This window comes from Lynx canadensis, chromosome A3 (assembly GCF_007474595.2).
Source record: "Lynx canadensis isolate LIC74 chromosome A3, mLynCan4.pri.v2, whole genome shotgun sequence".
NCBI lineage: Eukaryota > Metazoa > Chordata > Mammalia > Carnivora > Felidae > Lynx > Lynx canadensis.
Window position 1 is genome coordinate 30,083,487 of NC_044305.1, and position 21,790 is coordinate 30,105,276.

Below are 21,790 nucleotides of genomic sequence, written 5' to 3' on the forward strand. Positions count from 1 at the left end.
CCTATTTGGATTGGCTTGCTGCGCGTTGGCGCAACGGAAGAGGCGGACGGTGGAGGGGGCGCCTCTGCTTGGGCTGGACTGCCGCGGAGGAGGCGACCAGGGTTTCGGCGCTGGGGGGCTGGCTTGGGCGGCAGCGGCGGCTGCTGCGGATGGGAGCGGGCCGGCTCGGCGTACCCATGGAGCGCCACGGCAGAGCGGCCGACACCTCCGCCTCGGCGGGGGAGCCGGCGCCCGAAGGGCCTGATGGGCGGCGGCGGGAGCTGCTGCGGCGCCGGGCGAGTAGCGCGTCGGAGCCCCCAGTCGGGTCCTCTGCCTCGCCTTCGGCAGAGGGCATTAGGCGAAACCGGCCCGGCTCCTACAGCGGCGCTCCCTCGGCCTCCCGCCAGCGCGTGGAAAGCCTCAGGAAGAAGCGGCAGCGTAAGTGCCCGGGGGGTCGTCCTCGCGGCTCGCCCTGCCCCCTTCCGGCGCGGCCGCCGTTTTTCCCGCGCGCTCGTGTGGGGACAGTGCCCCCGCACGGTGGTCCTAGGTTGGTGCACGGGCTGAGTCCCGGCTGGAGGCCTCAGGTCCAAGTTTGGGGCATTAGGGTCCGGCCCCCGCCCAGACCTCGGGCGCAGTGGTCCGCCCTTGACGGTGGTGGAAGTGGAGCGTCTTTCCTCAGAAACCTTTCTTCCTCTCCTTAGCTCCTTGGGCATTCTTTGCCCGAGAGTCACATGATTTTAGCGTCGAGAAGGCTTCTTTTGACTCATTTCCACCGCCTCCTTTCCCCCTAAATCCTTTGAATCCCCCGTGTCTGTTTTCCGTGGGTCCCAAAGAGCGGTGTCCAAGACGTTAAATCCCTTTAATCTGGAGATTTCGGCCTTCCTGGAAAATGGTTAACTAGCCCTTGAGTTGCTGCAGGCCTAAAACTGGATTCCGTGTTCTGTGCACTTAAGCTTTGGCTGCTTTTCTTCCCGTGAGAATTCGGGTCGTCTCTCACCCAGATATCTCTATTTTCTTTGCATCTATTTGCTGATACTCACGATTCAGGTCTGTAGCATTCTGGGCATTAAGGCTTTTTATTTTGAGGGAATCTCGCCTTGGCAGTTGCACATGCTCTTTCTGGAGATTCGGCTTCTCTATTTTCTTATCAGGCTTCTTTTCCTGCGTTGTGTTCTAGTCCATACATTTTCACCTCTTTAAAGGTCTTCAGTTAGCATCCTCAGTCTAGTAGCTATTGCTACTGTTGAAAGTATCCACTGTCTTAATACTCTAATATAAGCTTTATCATTTAGTGACATTTTACATATGGTTAGATTTTTGTCTTGTTGCCAAATTCCTCTTTCAGGAAATCAGCCTGTTTTAAATGTAGGTTATGAGAGTGAGGTCTTTATTGGATGGTCTTGTACCTCAGCCAGCCACCAGGTTGCTGTACTTTATCGTACATGATTTGGATGATTAAATGTTAAATGTAGCCCTGTTTTGCTGTGAAAAATTTGGGAGTCTGAATTATTTTGTCTTTTCCTGTCTTGAAAGAAATTTGGAAAACAGATTAACTGCTCTCAATCGATACCATGTTTAGAACCAGTTACCTGGTTTGTGTTTTATTTGAGAAGCACCTGATTTTTAAGCAATGCAAAACGTTAATGGTTTTGTACTACATCATTAGAGATGGTTGTAAATTTCAGAGATTCACAGCCCTCTAGCCAGCTGTCTTTTAGCCATTGACCATAAGAATTCTAAATAAGTACTTTTGTTTTATATTAAATATAATTTATTGTCACATTGGTTTCCGTACAACACCCAGGGCTCATCCCAACAGATGCCCTCCTCAATGCCCATCACCCACTTTCTAAATAAGTATTGTGTTTTGGGTGTTTGCAGAGGTCAGGCACTCTACTGAGAGCTTTAATAACTCATTAGTACTCATAACTTGTTTATTCCATTTTACAGATGAGAAAACGGGGGTACATTTGCCCCCTATCAAATGACTTGTGAGTAGTGGGATAGAAATGTAAATTCAGGAAGTCCAGCTCCATACATCCTCTCAGCCACTGTGCTTTATTGAATTGTGTATATTCTATTAGCTGTTTCTTCATTGCTCTAAAGCTAAGCATAATCACTATCTTTTGTGTTCAAGACTTACTTGAGGTGAAAATTTCTAGCTACTGTGGAAGTACTTCCAAATTTTGAGCATAAAAATGACCTTGGGAGTTAAAAATGCAGATTCCTTGGGTCCAACTCCATCTTTTTGAATCAGAGTCTGGGGAGGGTTCTAAGAAGCTGCATTTTAACAAATTCCTCATGTCATTTACATACAGCTGCTCAGAGACACCTGTGGAAAACTCTGGTTTTGATTGTATTGGGGGGTGGGGGTGGTATGTAAGGTGGTTTTGAGATGTCTTTTTATTTTTAGAGAGAGAGTGCACCTGCAAGCAGGAGAGAGGGGAGAGAGAATCTCAAGCAGGCTCCATGCTAAGACTGTGGAGATCATGAACTGAGCTGAAATCAAGAATTGGATGCTAGGGGCACCTGGGTGGTTCAGTTGGTTAAATGTCTGACTTTGGCTCAGGTCATGATCTCATGGCCTGTGGGTTCGAGCCCGTGTGGAATGTGGTGCTAACAACTCCGAGCCTGGAGCGTGCTTCATATTCTGTGTCTTCCTCTCTCTCTGCATTTCTACCACTCACTTTCTCTCTCTTTCAAAAATAAACAAACAAAAAAAGAATTAGATGCTTAACCGACTGAGCCACCCAGGCGTCCCTGAGATCTCTTTTAAGGAACCAAGACAGATATTCATGTCGGATTTATTTATTTATTTACATATTTATTTATATATTTATTTTTGTTTTTATGTCTGATGTTTGTCATGGTTGCCTTTATTGCTTTCTCTGATAAATCATGAAAAGCCATCTCTCAGGTAATGAGACCTGCCAAAAAGGTTGTTTCTTCTTGCATTTGTTTTTTCTGTTACTGTCCGGGGGTGCACCTGTTAGATGGAGAGGCAGCCTCTTGATTTCTGAACCCTCCAAGAATGGTTTCACCTCTGAGAGAATTCAGTAAAGACTAAATAAATCTCCGTATTTATTTTTGGTAAAGTTGGGTATAGGGTGGTGCCATCTTTCTTTGGAGGTTAGAGAGCTTCATTCTGATGTCCTTAAACTACTTGTCTGAAGGTAGGAGACTAGATGTCATTTGAAACTAGAAGGAGCTATTCAGTTTATCTTAGGAATTCTTGTGGGCCCTGGTCATAGTCATGTTCTGCCACACATGTTCCCTAGAACAGTGTAATTCTCAAACCTGTTCCCATCCCAGACTTAGGCATTAGGGATGAGGCTAGGCATGTCTGTGTGTAAGAAGTTCTTTAAAAGTTTTAGATTAGGTAGAGTATGTCTCACAGGACAGAGAAATACCAAGTAAAGATTGATTTAAAATGATGGAAACCAGGGGTGACTGGGTGGCTCAGTCAGTTAAGTGTCCGACTTCGGCTCAGGTCATGATCTCACGGTTTGTGGGTTTGAGCCCCGCGTCAGGCTCTGTGCTGGCAGCTCGGAGCCTGGAGCCTGCTTCGGATTCTGTGTCTCCCTCTCTCTCTCTGCCCCTCTCCCGCTCCTGGTCTGTCTCTCAAAAATAAATAAACGTCAAAAAAAAAAAAAAAAGGAAACAAAGATGCTAATGATGGTAATGTACTGCTTACTTGTGTTAGACATTGTGTCAAATATGTTAAAAACCTATCATTGAAGTCTCACAGTTACCCTATGTGGTAGGTATTTTTTATCCCTAGTTTCCAGAAGAGGAAACTGTCAGTGAAATTTTTCCTTTGTCCACTGGCATGTAGTGAGTTAATAATGGATCTGTGTGATTAGGTGTCTGACTTTCAGACCCAGTGTTCTTGACTTTCCCTATTTTTGAGTGGGGGAAGGTACATGCAGTGTAACCCAGAGCAGTGGTTCTTACATGGAATTACTTAGAAGCTTAAAAAAAAAACACCAAAAACCCATTCAGGTCTGCAAACAAGTCTAAGAACACGCACCTGTTAATTTTTTTTAATGTTTATTTCTATTTGAGACAGAGCATGAGTGGGGGAGGGGCAGAGAGAAGGGGACAGAGGATCTGAAGCAGGCTCCATGGTGACAGCAGAGATCCCAGTGTGAAGCTCTAACTCACCGTGAGATCAAGACCTCAGTCGAAGTTGATTGCTTAACCAACTGAGCCACCCAGGTGCGCCCCCCTGCTTTTTTAATGCATCTGTTAATTTTTAAAAAGTTTTACTGAGGCATAATTACATACAGCAAAATGTATACTTTGACAAATGTATACAGGTATGTCACAAGAGAACATGCATTTTAATCAAGGGTCCCAGATGTGCAGCAGATGTGTTAGAGGTGTGGAACCTGGGATGGGAGTATCCCATGTGGCTGGTGGATGGAGCTGGATTTTTGAAGGTGACTTCAAAGCATGAAGCATGTTGTAGCACTCCAGGGAGATCTTTGGGACACGTTGATTTTCGACTCCTGTTAGTTGTGGAATATCCTTAATTTCCATTGATCTAGAAAATAAAGCTTTTAGGGGTGCCTGGCTGGCTCAGTTGGTAGAGCATGCGACTCTTGGGGTTGTGAGTTTGAGACCCACGTTGGGTGTTGAGATTACTCAAAAAATAAACTTAAAACTCTTTAAAAAAAAAAAAAAAGTTTTTGTAGCTTGATAATGCCATCCTAGCAAATGGTTGCTTTTCCTTGGCTTTTGGGGAGCATCAGTGTTGGCAGAAAGGAATTGGTGCTGGGGCCCTGAGAGACTGCCCCTTATTAGGTGCAGTGTTTCATCTTCTGTTAGGGAATTAGGGAAGACTGCCCATTAGGAGCTCAGTAAAAAGATTTCTGTTGCTTCGTAGCCTATGTTTGAGGTACAGAATGGGAGAGGATGCTTTTTAACCTTTTTATCAACTTTAAATCTAAATGAAATCAAAGTAAACATGGTCCTTCACTTTGGTTGTTCAAAGAATGTGAAGCATTAAGCAGGGCCTAAAAATAATCCAAGTATGCAGCTGTGTAAAATGGTACAGTATGTTATTTTAGGGGCCATGTGTATTTAGGTAATATGATTGTTCAAACAGTGTTAGCATCCCTACCCTTTTTTTATCTAGGGGGTACCATAAAGGAGAAGTGATGTATGCTATTAAAAATCTTTTGGGGCACCTCCGTGGCTCAGTCAATCACCCGACTCTTTTTCTTTTTTTTTAATTGTTTTTATTTTTGAGAGAGAGAGAGAGACAGAGATAGAGTGTGAGTGGGGAAGGGGCAGAGAGAGATGGAGAGACAGAATGTGAAGCAGGCTCCAGGCTGTGAGCTGTCAGCACAGAGTCTAATGCGGGGCTCAAACCCACGAACTGTGAGATCATGGTCTGAGCTGAAGTTGGACGCGTAACCAACTGAGCCACCCAGGAGCCCCAATTGCCTGACTCTTGATTTCAGCTCAGGTCATGATCTCACGGTTTGGTTCGTGAGTTTGAGCCCTGCATTGGGCTCTGCACTCATAGTGCCCCTCCCTTGCTAGTGATCTCTTTCTTTCAAAAGAAATAAGTAAACTTAAAAAAAAAAAAAGTCTTTTAGGGGCTCCTAGGTGGCTCAGTTGGTTAAGTGTCCAGCTTTGGTTCAGATCATGATCTCATGGTTCCTGAGTTTGAGCCCCCCATCAGTGCAGAGCCTGCTTGGGATCCTCTGTCCCTCCCTCCCCCTCCCCTGCATGTGCGCAAATGATTTCTCTCTCTCTCTCTGTCTCTCCCTCTCCCTCTCTCCCCCCCCTCCCCCCCTCAAAATAAACATTAAAAAAAAATCTTTTGCTTAAACACATGTTAAAAGGAGAGAGAAGGAACAAGGCAATAGACTGTAGGCTGTTAGGACCTTATCAAGCAGAAAAGAATAGTTATTTTGGTCATTTAGAAGAACAGTGATGTTTCTTAGGCTTAAATTTATAACCTGGTGAATGTTTTTTCAGGTTCATACCTTGGGATATTTTTATCTTCAGGCACTGTTCATTCTCAGTTTATTATGTTCTTTCTCAGTGTATGTCAGTGAGACTGACCAGCATGTGAAAACTTCTCTTCTAAATAACAGCTTAAAGTTTGCTTTCTAAAAGTGGAAGCCATCTTTAGTTTTCTAGTAGTTTATTAGGTTTTGTCGGTCTATATTTCCAAAATGTAGAATTTATTATTGAGTCTACTGGTTTGATAATATATAATATTATATAGGCATCTAATCCCCAAGTTAAAACTATTTTGAGAATAAGAATATTTTTTTTTTAATTAAAAAAAATTTTTTTTTACGTTTATTTTTCAGACAGAGAGGGACAGAGCATGAACGGGGGAGAGTCAGAGAGAGAGGGAGACACAGAATCTGAAACAGGCTCCAGGCTCTGAGCTGTCAGCACAGAGCCCAATGCAGGGCTCAAACTCACGGACTGCGAGATCATGACCTGAGCCGAAGTCAGACGCCCAACCGACTGAGCCACTCAGGCGCCCCAAGAATATTATTAAAGTAGGCCTTTTAATTGATGCCAAGGATTGCTGTCTAGATCGGCCCAGAGATTTGGGTTTGCAATATCTTAACCACATCGGTCTGGTAAAGATGTGGTTCATAGTATTGGAAAACAGCACATTCTTATACACCATTTATTTCCCATTTGAAAGCCTTTCAGTTGTTGAGACCTATTATGAGACAGACGTGGTGCTACAGATGGTTTTACATAAATAACCTGTGAGGCAGAGTTTAAATTCTAAGTCAAGTGTAGATTGTCTAGACTGAGTGCCTTGGAGGCCTTAATACCAGGATATATGTGAAGGGTTGCAAACAGACTAAAATATCTGTGAAAATTAATGGAATAATTCAGTAATTGGAAGTGATGAATAAGTATTCTGTTGGTGAGATATGAAGACTGTGATGGTATAGCAGAAGTTCCTTTTCCCACCAGAAACAGTGTTTTGAACAAGGATTAGAAAGCTTATTCCAGTATTCATTATGTTATAGTATATGAGGCAGTCTGCAGTCAGTGATGGGAATCTAATCCCTTTGGGCAGTTGAATGTTTTGAAATAACAATTATATGGCCTGGCATAATTCTCTCAGCCATTATCAGAGAACATGTGTCTAATGGACCTCCTGTGCTTCTCAGTGTTTCTCAGTTCTTGGGTACGTAAATCGTTTGATGAGTAGTACAGAGAAAAATCCAGAAACCGTTAAAGTCTGTAACAAGCATATGAACTGAGCTCTGCCTAAGACTCCTTATTTTTCTTTATATATTGTTGATCCTCCTAATTTTTTAAAGTATGTGATTTTTATTAAACTCCTAATTTTATTTTCTTATTAACTCAAGGGTGTGTGTTTTGTGCTCTTAGGTTTGTATAGACACTTGTTGAAAATGCTTGTGAAAGGATTTAGGAAATCTGGGTTTGAGTCCCTACCTCTGCCTTTTCTTGATTGTGACCTTGGACTCTTGTGAACTTCAGTTTCTTAATCTGTAAAGTGGGATGATTATAGTACTTGCCTTATATGATCGTTGCAAACATTAAGTAAATTTATGCAGTCAAGTGCCTAATAGAGTGCTTGACTGTTAATAGATAATCATTTAACACATAATAGCTATATATTAATGTTTAAATTTTTTAATCTAAGGAAATGGGAGTAAAGCTTAATTTGCTTTAAGCATTATAAAATCTTCCATTGGTCTTAGGTTTGTCCAGACCTTCAGATTCCAGTCCTATTAAAAAAAAAGTTTATTTATTTTGAGAGAGAGAGGGAGAGCAGGGGAGGGGCAGAGAGAGGGAGAGAGAGAATCCCAAGCAGGCGCTCCACGCTCCCAGCACAGAGCGTTATGCCAGGCTCGAACCCATGAACTGTGAGATCATGACCTAAGCTGAAATCAAGAGTCTGACTCGTAACCACTGAGCCACCCAGACTCCAAGATTCTAATCCTATTGATGTGATATGTTTGTTGGTGGAGTGCTGTGTCTGTGGTAATTACAGGTTGGTGGCTTCCTAAAGTTGATGGTTAAAAGAATGGCACAGGGTGCCTGGGTGGCTCAGTTGGTTAAGCCTACGGCTCTTGATTTTGGCTCAGATCATGATCTCACCATTCATGAGCTCGAGTTGGGCTCTGCGCTGACAGTGCGGGGCCTGCTTGGAATTCTCTTTCTCTCTTTTCTTTCTCTGCCCCTCCCCTGCTTGCTTGCCTGAGCATATGCCCACTCTCGTTCTTGCTCTCTCTCAAAATAAACATTTAAAAAAAATGGCACTACAGGTCAGAAAATAGGAATCTAATCTCCTTGCTTCAATCCTATTTAGCACTATTGCTTTCTTGAGTGAAGAAACTTTTCTTATAGGTGCCAGGGACAGACTTTTCATGACCTGTGCCAGTTTGGGTCAGGCCTGTCATTGGGAATGGAATTTTTGTAGGTGTAAAAAAAATTCAGGACTGTCCCTGCCTGGGACTGAGGTGGAATGGCTGCTGGGGAGTCAGCCATAGTGTTCTCATTAGAATTGCATTGACATTGTTAGGTTAACTTGGAGAATTGACATTTTAATAATACTCAGTGTTTTTTCCTGGAACAGGAATCTTTCTGCTGCTCTGATTTTCAGTACACTATTTTAATAGCTATTGTACATATTTAGTACTAAGATACGTCTGTAAGTATTGTTATTTTTTGGAATCTAACGTGAAAACCATCTTTTTGCATTCCTGAGAAGAATATCTGTTGACTATGGTTAATTACTCTTACTGTACAACTGGACATTGTTTAGTAATTTAATGCATTTTGTTGTGAGATGTTTCTTTTCTAGTTTATTTTTTTCCAGAGAGAATGTGGGACTTGGGGGGGGCGGGGGGAGAGAAAGAGAGAAAGAGAAAGAAAATCTTAAGCAGGCTCCACACTCATTGCAGAGTCCAACATGGGGCTCAATCCCACGAACTGTGAGATCATGACCTGAGCCAAAATCAAGAGTGGGCTGCTCAACTGACTGAGTCACCCAGGTGCCCCTCTTTTCTAGTTTTGATATGAGGTTAGAATGACTTAGGAATCTTTTTAGATTTTTCTGTAACCTAGAAGCTCTTAAAGGTTTGCCTGGAAACCATTAAGGCCTGGTGCTTTTTTGTTCTTGTTTGGGTGAAAGATCTTTCACATCTTTTTAAAATTTTTCAGTGCTTTTGATTTGTGTTTTTGATCTTATTTTGAGCCACTTTTTGTACTCTATTTTTTCTTGCTAATTTTCTGGTGTACATTTTAAACTTATTATGAAATTGTACACTCACGTAGTCTCTGGTTACATACTCTTATCTTTGATTTTTCTTTTCTTTTTTTTTTTAAGAAAAGCTATATCTTCTTTCTTTTTCTTGGATATACTTACCAGAAATTTGTCTTAGTTTTAATGGCTTTTTCAAAGCTTGATGTTATTGGTCAGCTCTCCTGTGGTGTTGTTCATGATGATCATGTTTTTCTAATTTCATTTACATCTCTTTAAAACATTTTTTTCTTTTTTTAATGTTTATTTCTGAGAGAGTGTGAGTGGGGAAGGGGCAGAGAGAGAGGGAGACATAGAATCTGAAGCAGGCTCTAGGCTCTGAGCTGTCAGCACAGAAGTTGGACATCCAACCAACTGAGCCACGCAGGCACCCCTACATCTTGCTATTGTTCTTAATAATTCCCTTCTGCTTATTTTGGATCTAATTTATTCTTTTTCTAGCATTTCAAATTGTGTGTGACATTTCCCTTTTTATTCAGGTTTTCTTTTTTGCATCCATTTGATAAACTTCTAAGGCCAGAAATTTCCCTTCGGGTACCATGGAGGGTGTATCTTACTGATTTTGATACATAATGTTCTTATTGTCATTCATCCAAAAATAAATTTTGTTTTGATTTCTTCTTTTATTTCAGAGTTAAAAGAAGTGGGTTTAAAAATTTTCAGGTGGAGAGATTTATTTCTTTGTGTTTGTTGGATTAATTCATAATGTTGAGTTATTGTGGAAAGTGAATGTGGTTTGTTTTTGTTCTTTGGAGTTTGAGGCTCTTTAAGCTTGTGCAGTTAATTTGTATGGTTTATAGGTATTTGAAAGGAAGGTGTATTTGTTTTTTTTTTTATAGGGTTATTTATGTTTCATAGATTCACCTTACTAGCTTTATATTCAAATCCTCTATACCTTTATTTTGTGTGTGTGTGAGAGAGTACAAATTTCTGATACCTGTGTCATTCTCACATTGTTGTGTAGATTTGTCAGTTTCTCCTTGTTTTTAATATTTTTGAAGCATTTGTTAGGATCACATCAGTTCTACTTCTTTTATAAAGCTCATGATACAGTTTCTTTTTATTCCCTTTTAATCCTTTTTGTTTTGAATTTTATTTAGTCTGCTAGTATTGTACTTAATTTCTGTTAACATTTGCTTAATACGTGGAGTAGCATTATTCAGGAATTCATTTTGCTTACCCAGATTCAAGTATATATATATTTCAAGTCTGTTAAATAAATGGTGCCAGTGATTCTACCCACCAATTGGTCAGTGAATGTATAATGGCAAGTGAGTGTAAGATGGGAGTTGTGAATCCTATTTCCTTGGTAGATAGCTGTTTGGAGGGGCACCTCTCACGTGAGCAAAGTAGTCCCTGTTAAGTGCGGTACTGGTCTTGATACATAAGGTTTGACTTTAACTTATCATGGTTCCTAAATATGTCACCTGTTCTATCTGGTATATCCGTCTCCAGTGAGGTGCTTAAGATTTTGATTTGAGTATTTTTGACTGAATGCTGTTTTCATCTTAAAGCATCCAACTCTTTATGATAGGACTCTCTCGTGTGTGTTTTGCCATATATTTACCTCAGTCTACTTGTATTATCTTAAATGTATATATAATATATAAGCATATAATCAAATTTCTTCTGTAGAAGGGTAATTTGACCTATTAGTGATTACTGATGTATTTGTGTTCATTCCTGTCCTTTTTTGTTTTGTATTTGCCATATTTTTTTTCTTTGTTTTTGAACTGATTTGTTTCCATAGTTGTTTGGAGGTCATCTGTTCATTTTCTTTTCTTCTAGAGTTACCTGTACATTTTTTGATGTATTTAAACTATCACTTTTTTCTTCTTATTTAGAATTAATCAGAATTTGTATCTTCTTTTCCCTATCAAGACAGAGCTACTGTTTGCTTCACTTGTCTCTCACTTCCCTTTTCAGCTTCCTATGTTGAAATCATATATTTTAGTTCCAGATTGCTGATTTTTCAGAAAGTCACATGTATTGTTTCCTTTGCTGATCATTGTTTCTTAAAGCTCATATTTGGATGCTTTTAAAATTATATTGGAAGGCATTTACTAATTATTTCAGAGAAGGTCCTTTTTTTTTTTTTCTTTTCAGAGAAGGTCTTTGAGTAGTAAACATTGAGTTCTTTCATGTGTGAAAATTTCTTTTGCACTCCTCCTTGAAAGCTGATTTGGCTGGATATGTTTCAAAGTCTTTTTCCTTGTAACTTTGAAGCTAGTGCTCCATTATCTTCTAGCGTCTATGTCGCTGATGAAAAATCCATTTCCATCTTTATGTGATTTATGTATCTTTGTAGGAATATGCTTTTGTCTTTGGAAGTGTTTAGGATTTCTTGACATTTCAATAGGATGTGTCTAAGTCTGTCTGTCTGTTTGCCACTAATTGGTTCTGCTTGACACTTAGTGAACCTGATGATTTATGTCTTTCCTCCTCTGCCTTCCCCAGGAAATTTCTGGGACTCACAGAAGTTATGGTTCTGTATTTCTATATATATCTACTTTTCCTTCATACCTGAGAGGATTTGGGGAGAATTTCTTAGTTTTGTTTTCCATTTTTTTCTTTGCCTATTTTGCTGTTAAATACATCTTTTGAGCTTTATTTTGGAAATAGATTTTTTCCTTTTTCTTATTTTATAAAACTCTTTATTGAGGAACAATTTACATACAAGCAACTGCATCTATTTAAAGTGTATAATTCCATGCATTTTGACAGATATATAGACACACCCATGGAGCTCTCCCTTCACCTCCAACAATCAAGATTTGGGTTACTACCAAATGTCTATCAACTGATGAATGGATAAAGAAGATGTGTCGTCCCCCCCCCCCCCCCCGCCCGCAATGGAATACTACTCCACAGTGAAAAGGAATGAAACCTTGCCATTTGCAACAATGTGGATGGAACTGGAGGACATTTTGCTAAGTGAAATAAGTCAGTCAGAGAAAGACAAATATCATGTTTTCACTCATTCGTGGAAGTTCAGAAACTTAACAGAAGGCCATGGGGGAAGGGAAAGAAAAAAATACATGAATAGTTACAAACAGAGGGAGGCAAACCATAAGAGACTTTTACATACAGAGAACAAACTGAGGCTGGAAAGGTGTGGGGAGGCTGGGGGGTGGGGAAAATGGGTGATGGACATTGAGGAGGACACTTGTTGGTATGAGCACTGGGTGTTGTATGTAAGTGATAAATCATGGGAATCTACTCCCGAAGCCAAGAGCACACCGTATACACTGTATGTTAGCTAGCTAACTTGACAGTAAATTACATCTATATTTAAAAAAAAGTTTTGGGTTAATACAGAAAGTTTTCTTCTGCTCCTATAGTCCTTCCCTCCACTCCCTCCCCCAGCCTACAATCTACTTCCTGTCAAATGCAGAAATGATTGCTTTGCATTTCCTGGAGTTTCATATGCGTGGAATCATATAGCATGTAGCCTTTATGTGAGGCTTCTTTTACTCAGCCTGTTTTTGACACTTATCTCTGTCAAGTGTATACTAGTTTGTCCCCTTCCCTCTTTTTTTGGTTTCCAAAGCTTCACAACCCCCAACTAAGAAATTAACACTGATACAGTTCACAGACTTGACTTAGACGTAACCAGTTATACAAAAACTCTTTTGTGTATACGTATTTAGTTCTGTGTGGATTCGTGCAGTTACAACCACAGATGGCAGTCATTGCTTAGTTTCTTCTCATTTTACCCCTGAGGATAATTATGATTCTTTTTAAGTCTCCTGTTTGTTTCTGAAACTCTTTCTAAAGATGTTTAGTTTCTCGTTTTTGTGGTGTAGATATCCCTTTTGGTGATTCTAATTATTGAAGTGATTATCTCTATTTTGAGGATTGCTTTTCTGTCAGTGGATGCAGTATCTCTTTACCTATTTCTGAAGGTGGATTGTAGGGATATATGTCCAGATACATGTCTCCTCATTTCTTCTGGGGTGATAGTAGCTACTTGGGTGGGTGCCATTCTGAGTCTTTGGCTGAAGTGCTTGTGTTTAATGAAGACTTTGCCTCTGGAGGGGTGGAGGTGTGGGGAGTGGTTCTCAGTAGAGGGAAGTGGTTGGTCTGTTCAGTTGCACCAGATGCATTCCCCACCAGATCACCCATGACCACCAGAGCCTGTCCCTGTTTCTCCATGGCAGCCACTCCTATGTACAGCTTGATGGAGCACCTGTGTACTCTCCCAGCCTTCATAGCTGCTCCCAATTTTTATTTTATTTATTTATTTATTTTAGAGAGAAATTGAGAGCTTGAGTGGGGGAGAGGGGCAGAGGGAAAGAGAGAGAGAATCTCAAGCAGGCTCCCTCCTCAGTGCAGACCCAAAGAGGGGCTTAATCCCTGGGATCATGAGTTGGATGCCCAGCTAACGAAGCCACCCAGGCACTGTTTGTTTATTTATTCCCAGTTTTTGTTTTGTTTTGTTTTTTGTTTTTTTTTTATAGCATTCTTCTTTTTAGGGTTCTGGACAGTTACTGCCCTTATCAACTTAGTTTTGCTGATCCTATCGTTTCTTGTTTACCGGAATTATTTTGGAAAATAATACATCAGTAAATCTGTATCTTTAGTCATTTCTGCGATCTAAGCTAGGAGGGCAAGGCAGTCTGTGCAGTCCATTTTGATCTGATCTCCTGAAGCTATTTTTTGGGAAGGATTTTTTGGGAACAGATATTAACTCTAAAATATGTTACCATAAAGTCCTTTGAAACCTTTTATTTTGGGGACATCAGGGTTTGAGAAATTGACCACTGGAGCTTACATGTTACGTAAGGTTGGGAATTTCCTCTATTTCTAGTTTGCATACTAAACCAGAGCTCTGAAAAGTTTCAACATTTCTTCTTTGAGCCAAGAGGAAGGATGTAGATTTTCATTCTCAATCTTTTTTTTTCTTTTTTTCAAAGTTGAGATTCATGGGTAGTCATTTTGTTGTTTTTTAATATTTCATTAAAAAATGAATGTGTAGTTTGGACTTATTTGTGCAAGAGGGCTGGGTTGACTCAATATTTTGATGTTTTTCTTCCTGATCTTTGTGACTTTTTTTGAAATAATACATTTTTAAAAATATGTTTTTTATTTTTATTTTTTTAAATTTACATCCAAGTTAGCATACAGTGCAACAATGTTTTCAGGAGTAGATTCCTTAATGCCCCTTACTCATTTTGCCCACTCCCCCCCATACCCTTCAGTAACCCTCTGTTCTCCATATTTAAGAGTCTCTTAATGTTTTGTCCCCTTCCCTGTTTTTATATTATTTTTGCTTCCCTTCCCTTATGTTCATCAGTTTTGTATCTTAAATTCTTTGTATGAGTGAAGCCATATGATACTTGTCTTTCTCTGACTGATTAATTTCACTTAGTGTAATACCCTCTAGTTCCATCCACGTAGTTGCAAATGGCAGGATTTCATTCTTTTTGATTGCTGAGTAATACTCCATTGTGTGTGTGTGTGTGTGTGTATACATATATATATACACACACACATAAAAGATAAAGATATGTATATATATATACATATATATACACATTTATATACATAAAAGATAAAGAAGATGTGGCGTGTGTGTGTGTGTATACATATACATGTATGTGTATACACACACACACACACCACATCTTCTTTATCCATTCATCCATCGATGGACATTTGGGCTCTTTCCATACTTTGGCTGTTGTTGATAGTGCTGCTATAAACATTGGGGTGCATGTGCCCCTTTGAAACAGCACACCTGTATCCCTTGGATAAATGCCTAGTAGTGCAATTGCTGGGTCATAGGGTAGTTCTATTTTTAATTTTTTGAGGAACCTCCATACTGTTTTCCAGAGTGGCTGCACCAGTTTGCATTCCCACCAGCAGTGCAAAAGAGGTCCTCTTTCTCCGCATCCTCGCCAACATCTGTTGTTGCCTGAGTTGTTAATGTTAGCCATTCTGACAGGTGTAAGGTGGTATCTCATTGTGGTTTTGATTTGTAATTTCCCTGATGATGAGTGATGTTGTGAGCATGTTTTCATGTGTCGGTTGGCCATCTGGATGTCTTCTTTGGAGAAGTGTCTATTCGTGTCTTTTGCCCATTTCTTCACTGGATTATTTGTTTTTTGGGTGTTGAGTTTGTGTGATAAGTTCTTTATAGATTTTGGATATTAACCCTTTATCTGATATGTTGTTTGCAAATATCTTCTCCCATTCTGTTGGTTGCCTTTTAGTTTTGCTGCTTGTTTCCTTCCCTGTGTAGAAGCTTTTTAAAAAAAAAAAAATTTTTTTTTTAATGCTTATTTTTATTTTCGAGCATTTTGAGAGAGCATGAGCAGGGGAGGGGCAGAGAGAGAGGGAGACACAGAATCAGAAGCAGGCTCCAGGCTCTGAGCTGTCAGCACAGAGCCCGACATGGGGCTCGAACTCGCAGACCACGAGATCATGACCTGAGCCGAAGTCGGATGCTCAGTCGACTGAGCCACCCAGGCGCCCATTGTGCAGAAGCTTTTTATTTTGATGAGGTCCCAATAGTGCATTTTTGCTTTTGTTTCCCTTGCCTCTGGAGACGTGTTGAGTAAGAAAGTTGCTGTGGCCAAGGTCAAAGAAGTTTTTGCCTGTTTTCTCCTCGAGGATTTTGATGGCTTCCTGTCTTACATTTAGGTCTTTCATCCATTTTGAGTTTATTTTTGTGTATGGTGTAAGAAAATGGTCCAGGCTCATTTTTCTGCATGTTGCTGTCCAGTTTTCCCAGCAGTATTTGCTGAAGAGACTGTCTTTATTCTGTTGGATACTCTTTCCTGCTTTGTCAGAGATTAGTTGGCCATACGTTCGTGGGTCCATTTTTGGGTTCTCTATTCTGTTCCACTGATCTGAGTGTCTGTTTTTGTGCCAGTGACTTTTTTTTTAAAGTATTTTCCAGATCAGACAGAATCCTGTTTCTTTTCCCAACGCCCTTTTTGTTTCTCTAGTCCTTGGAAACCTCAGGGTATGAATAAATTGCTAATCTAGTACGTTTGTGTTTAGTTTTCAGAAAAAAAAAGTTGTTCTGACTTTTTTTTTCCTTTCCCATTTAGTTTTTCCATGGTTTGGCTTGGATATTGGTGGAACCCTGGTTAAGCTGGTTTATTTTGAACCCAAAGACATCACTGCTGAAGAAGAAGAAGAAGAGGTGGAAAGTCTTAAAAGCATTCGGAAGTACCTGACCTCCAATGTGGCTTATGGGTCCACAGGTATTCGGGATGTGCACCTGGAGCTGAAGGACCTGACTCTGTGTGGACGCAAGGGCAATCTGCACTTTATACGCTTTCCCACTCATGACATGCCTGCTTTTATTCAGATGGGCAGAGATAAAAACTTCTCGAGTCTTCACACTGTCTTTTGTGCCACTGGAGGTGGAGCGTACAAATTTGAGCAGGATTTTCTCACAGTATGTATTTTTTTTAGCTTACATATAATTTATGGTAATCTGATCATTAAAAATAATACCAGTAGCAAGTGGTGGAATCATTTCCATTTCTAATGGAACTTGAGTTTTCACCCGATTAAGATTAGAGAGATGTAAATTGAGTCGTAGTCTGGAGTTGCCATCTAGAGATTATAATAAAGCTGTGATAAGCAGTCTGAGGAACTACCTACGAGGAACAGGTCATTAGGTCTGAAAACTATGAGGGACGTCTGGCTGGCTCATTTGGAAGAGTGTGTGACTCTTGATCTTAGGGTCATGAGTTTGAGCCCCATGTTGGGTATAGAAATTACTATTAAAAAAAATCTTGGGGCACCTGAGTGGCTCAGTTGGTTGAGCGTCTCACTGTTGATTTAGGCTCAGATCACAATCCCAGGGTCATGGGATCAAGTCCTGTGTCAGGCTCTGTGCTGAGTGTGGAGCCTGTTTGGGATTCTCGTTCTTTCTCCCCCTCCCCCTCTTGCCTTCTGCCCTTCTGCCCTGGTCACTCACACTCTTTTTCTAAAATAAAAAATGTTAAAAATCTTGAACAGTGAGATTGGAAAAACAATTTTGGGGCACCTGGCTGGCTCAGTTGGTGTAATATGTGACTCTTGCTTTCAGGGTTGTGAGTTCAAGCCCCACATTGGGCATGGAGCCTCCTTTAAAAAAAAAAAAAATTAAAAAAAAAATGTCATTTCATGTCATAAAATTTTTTCCAGGGGTGCCTGGGTGACTCAGTCGTTAAGCATCTGATTTGGGCTAAGGTCATGATCTTATGGTTCATGAGTTCAAGTCCCACATTGGGTGAGCTCGAGTCTTACTTCTGGTGAGTTTGTGCCCTGCATCGAGTAAACATGAGCCCTGCTTTGGGTGAGCCCTGTTTCTCTCTCTCTCTCTGCCCCTTACTCACTTGTGCCCTCTCTCTCTCTCTCTCTCTCTCTCAAAAAAATTGTTTCCAATTTCGTCTACCACATAATTTCTCTTGTCCCCCTCAATTGTTTCCTGGCAAGGTTACTATTAAAAAAAACAAGGAACGCTGGTCCAAAACAGTGGCCTTTTGGTCTCAGGGCTAGTCTGAAATGGTTAACAGCAGAGCCTTCTCTCCCCAAATGCCTTCTGATGTGTACTGTTCTGCACTCTTGTTATATGTGTCTCTGAATCATGTCTGGATGCTGGGGGAGTGCCAGTGGGTGCCTGACTTTGTTTTCATTTAGTAACACTGTGTGCAAGGCCTTGAGGCTAGGTCCATTGAGGGTGGATGTGGTTGTGGGTAGGTGGGAGAGTAGACAAGTGAATTGGCCCAAACTCTGACTTTCCGGGTCAGAATAGATTGAAAATATCTTCAGTGACTATGGTTTTTAAAAAAAAAAAAAGTGTGTGTTTATTTACTTTTTGAGAGAGAGAAAGAGAGAGACAGGGGCGAGCAGGGGAGGGGCAGAGAGAGGGAGACACAAAATCCAAAGCAGGCTCTAGGTTCTGAGCTGTCAGCACAGAGCCTGATGAGGGGCTTGAACTCATGGACTATGACATCATGACCTGAGCTGAAGTCAGACGCTTAACTGACTGAGCCACCCAGGCATCCCCAGTGATTGTGTTTTTAATGCCACTAATGAGAATGTTATTCTAGAGATTCTGCCTTTGCCTTTGTTGTTTTACCTTTCTTTTTTTCTCCATGTGTCATTGTGTGGTTTGTGACATCCTCTTTCTTTGTCTTCTTTCTCCTGACTTTCTCCTGTTACTGACCATAATCCTAATATAGGATTGACATGAATTTTTATCAAGTTTTAATATTCTTTGCCTGAATTTCTTTTGGTGGTTGGTTTTTAGTGGTTTCTCTTCCAGCAGTGAGGAAAGAGGAAGTTTAGTTGGAGTAGAGATGGGTCCCTTCCTTTGTGGAAGCCTCATAGTGGACTCTGGATCATAACTGATGAGTAAAGGAGAAAACTTTTTGCAGGACCCTGTATAGATGCCCTTTGGAACATATTTGAAAACCATTCAGGCTGTTTCCAGAGGTTCAGCATTGTATGGTAATTCAAGGGGAGGGTGCAAAGTGAATTTTAGACCTTAGAAATCGGTTCTTAGGCTTTCGGGTTTCTCATTTGAATGCACCAGTGCTGTCCTTGAAAATTATAGGAAAATGAAATGCCTATCAAATGCTCTTTGTGCATTAAGAGTAACTAGTATTTAATAAACCACAGTGGAATATTTTTTTAAAATACTGAGTTTATTTTGTTGCTTTTTTTTTTTTTTTTTTTTTTTTAATTTGAGAGAGTGCAAGCCAGGGAGAGGGGTAGAGGGAGAGAATCTTAAGCAGGCTCCACGCTCAGTGTGGAGCCCGATATGGGCCTCTATGTCACAACCAATCTCATGACTGAAATCATGACCTGAGCTGAAATCAAGAGTTGGACGCTTAACTGACTGAGCCACCTAGGCATCCCTACTTTGTTGACTTTTAATGTGAATCAAATTTCTTAACATACTGGGTTTGCTTGTTGGTGTAACACATTATGTTATGAATACCTTGCATTAGTGAAATCAGCTATGCATTTATTCGTCTAACTATCACTTAGGGGCTGGGATTCATTAGGAATTAGCAGGACACTTCAGGATGACAGGAATTCTAGAAAGGAAAAGGGAGAAAAAACTGTAGAAAGAAAAAGGAGACCAACTGTTTGGGCTCCACTAGGCCACCAGTGTAAAATGATGAAATGAAATGAAAATACAGAAAAGGAGATACAGAAGAGGAAATTCAGATTCACATGCAGGAAGTTGGTTTTGAATTCATCTCAGTAGAGAGGGCATGAGCAGGTGCCATAGGGACAGTGATGAATACTTCAAGGGCTTGGGTTTGGTCAGAGGAGTAATTTAATATTCTTACTTAGGGATTAAGGATCAAGATGAAGTTACCTGTTAATTTCCCTCTTTGCTGTGGATCAGAATGAATTGAGTAGAAATGTAATCGAGTGAGAGTTGACTTAAACGGGGAGGACTTGCAGGGCTGGACGCACTTGTAAACAGAAGTAGGTGCTGTAAGGGGGTTAGGCAGTTTTTACCTTCGTTACATATGTGGAGTGTACGTGCTTGTAAACATTCACGTGGGTTAGAAGTTCAGCAAGTAAAGTGGGGAATTTTTTTTAATGTTTATTTTTGAGAGAGAGAGAGATCAAGCAGGGGAGGGGCAGAGAGAGAGGGAGACACAGAATCAGAAGCAGGCTCCAGGCTCTGAGCTGTCTGTGCTGTCAGCAGCACAGAGCCTGACACAGAGCTCGAACTCATGAACCTGGAGATCATGGCCTGAGTGAAAGTCAGATGCTTAACTGACTGAACCACGCAGGTGCCCCAAGTGGAGATGTTTCTTTATGCCATCTCTCCAGAGTCACCACTGTTAGAAGTTTATGTATCTTTTTAGTGTTCTCTGCATGACTGTATGACACACACACACAGGTGCATGTAAACTTGGCTTTACACATAGGCACGTTAGTCAGGTCATGTATTATGAAGTGTTTCTCAACTTGCTTTTTTGACAGCATGTCTTGGAGTTCTTCCCACCTCAGTTCTTAATGACTGAAGATCCTTTTCGTTCTTAATTGATCCTGTACATTGCTTTCTAATATGAATAATCGTTCTGTTATTTAAGTGGATTACATTGGTAACACTTGTAAATTTTGATACTGCTAAAATCTTCTCATCCTCCAGGGACTATAGTTGGTTTATTTTTTATTTATTTAAAAATTAAAAAGTTTATTTTTGAGAGAGAGACAGAGTGTGAGTGGGGAGGGGCAGAGAGAGGGAGAATCCAAAGCAGGCTCCAGGCTCTCAGCTGTCGGCCCAGAGCCTGACGAGGGGCTTGAACTCACGAACTGTAAGATCATGACCTGAGCTGAAGTCAGACACGTGTCCGACTGAGCCACCCAGGTGCCCTGTAATTGGTTTTAGATAGTGAAAAACCTTATTACCTTCTAATTATATACTTTGCAGCCCTTTGACGTCTGTTTATTAATAACAAAGTGAGGCCTAGTTTGATACTGTTCTATAGCTTCGAAGATGGTTGTTCAGAGGGCAGATGTCTGAGTCCTTGTGGCTCCTGCCATGTGTCACCGGGTGTTTGAGTCACTTGAATTTCTTGGAGTTGGCTTTCTAATAGGGCGGTGATCTCACCTGTGCTCCTGACTCATGGTCCCTGTGAGTAGACATCTTGTTTTCTGCTTGGGTTTTGGGCACATTTCTCTGGCTGCTGCAGTGGTTTGTAGGTGGAGTGTATTTGGGTCTGTCTAATCAGATCGTCCCTATGTTTTTTGTCTCCAGCTTTGTTCTGTAAGTCATATGTACGAATAGTACACATCTGTGAGCACTTCTATGGTTTGTTTAATGTAGAGGGGTGCCTTATTAAGCAGAGTTTTTATTTTTGGCTTGTTAGAAAGTCTGAATATATTTTTATTTCATTACAGATAGGTGACCTTCAGCTTTGCAAACTTGATGAACTAGATTGTTTAATAAAAGGAATTTTATACATTGACTCAGTTGGATTCAATGGACGGTCACAGTGCTATTACTTTGAAAACCCTGCTGATGCTGAGAAATGTCAGAAGTTACCATTTGATTTGAAAAATCCATACCCTCTGCTTCTGGTGAACATTGGCTCTGGGGTTAGCATTTTAGCAGTATATTCCAAAGATAATTACAAGCGGGTCACGGGTACCAGGTAGGTCTTTTATATAAAGGTCATTGCTCTTGATATCGTGATGAGCTAAAACTGAGTTTTCAGGTATTGCATATAAGTACACCTTTAAGAATGTGTTAAAATTATGTGAAAAGTAAAAAAAAAAAAAAAAAAAATTATGTGAAAAGTGGTTTTTTTCTGGAATTATGCAAACAAATATCGTTTCTCTTTGAAAATTCTGATTTCTTGACTTTAATCTGTATTGTTCAATATTTCATTATCATAGTTTGGTAAAATATTTCATTGGCAGATTCGTTGAAGCCCACAGTCCCTGCCCTCAGATAGAATTTGATGTGCATATACCATAAAGTTACCAAAGCTGCTAGTTAGCATCTATAAAGAGAAGACAAGGCAAGATCCCAGCTTTGAAACTGGC

At 40.5% G+C, this 21,790-nt stretch overlaps 1 protein-coding gene across 1 annotated transcript; it reads left to right on the forward strand.

Annotated features, from left to right (window-relative positions):
* The first annotated feature begins 88 nt into the window (after nt 1–88).
* Nucleotides 89–6,355, forward strand: LOC115510299 (pantothenate kinase 2, mitochondrial-like). The gene is made up of 2 exons (XM_030310007.1): nt 89–417; nt 6,316–6,355. The coding sequence occupies exons 1-2, from the start codon at nt 150–152 to the stop codon at nt 6,330–6,332; spliced, it is 285 nt and encodes a 94-aa protein (XP_030165867.1). The 5' UTR covers nt 89–149; the 3' UTR covers nt 6,333–6,355.
* The last annotated feature ends 15,435 nt before the right edge of the window (nt 6,356–21,790 follow it).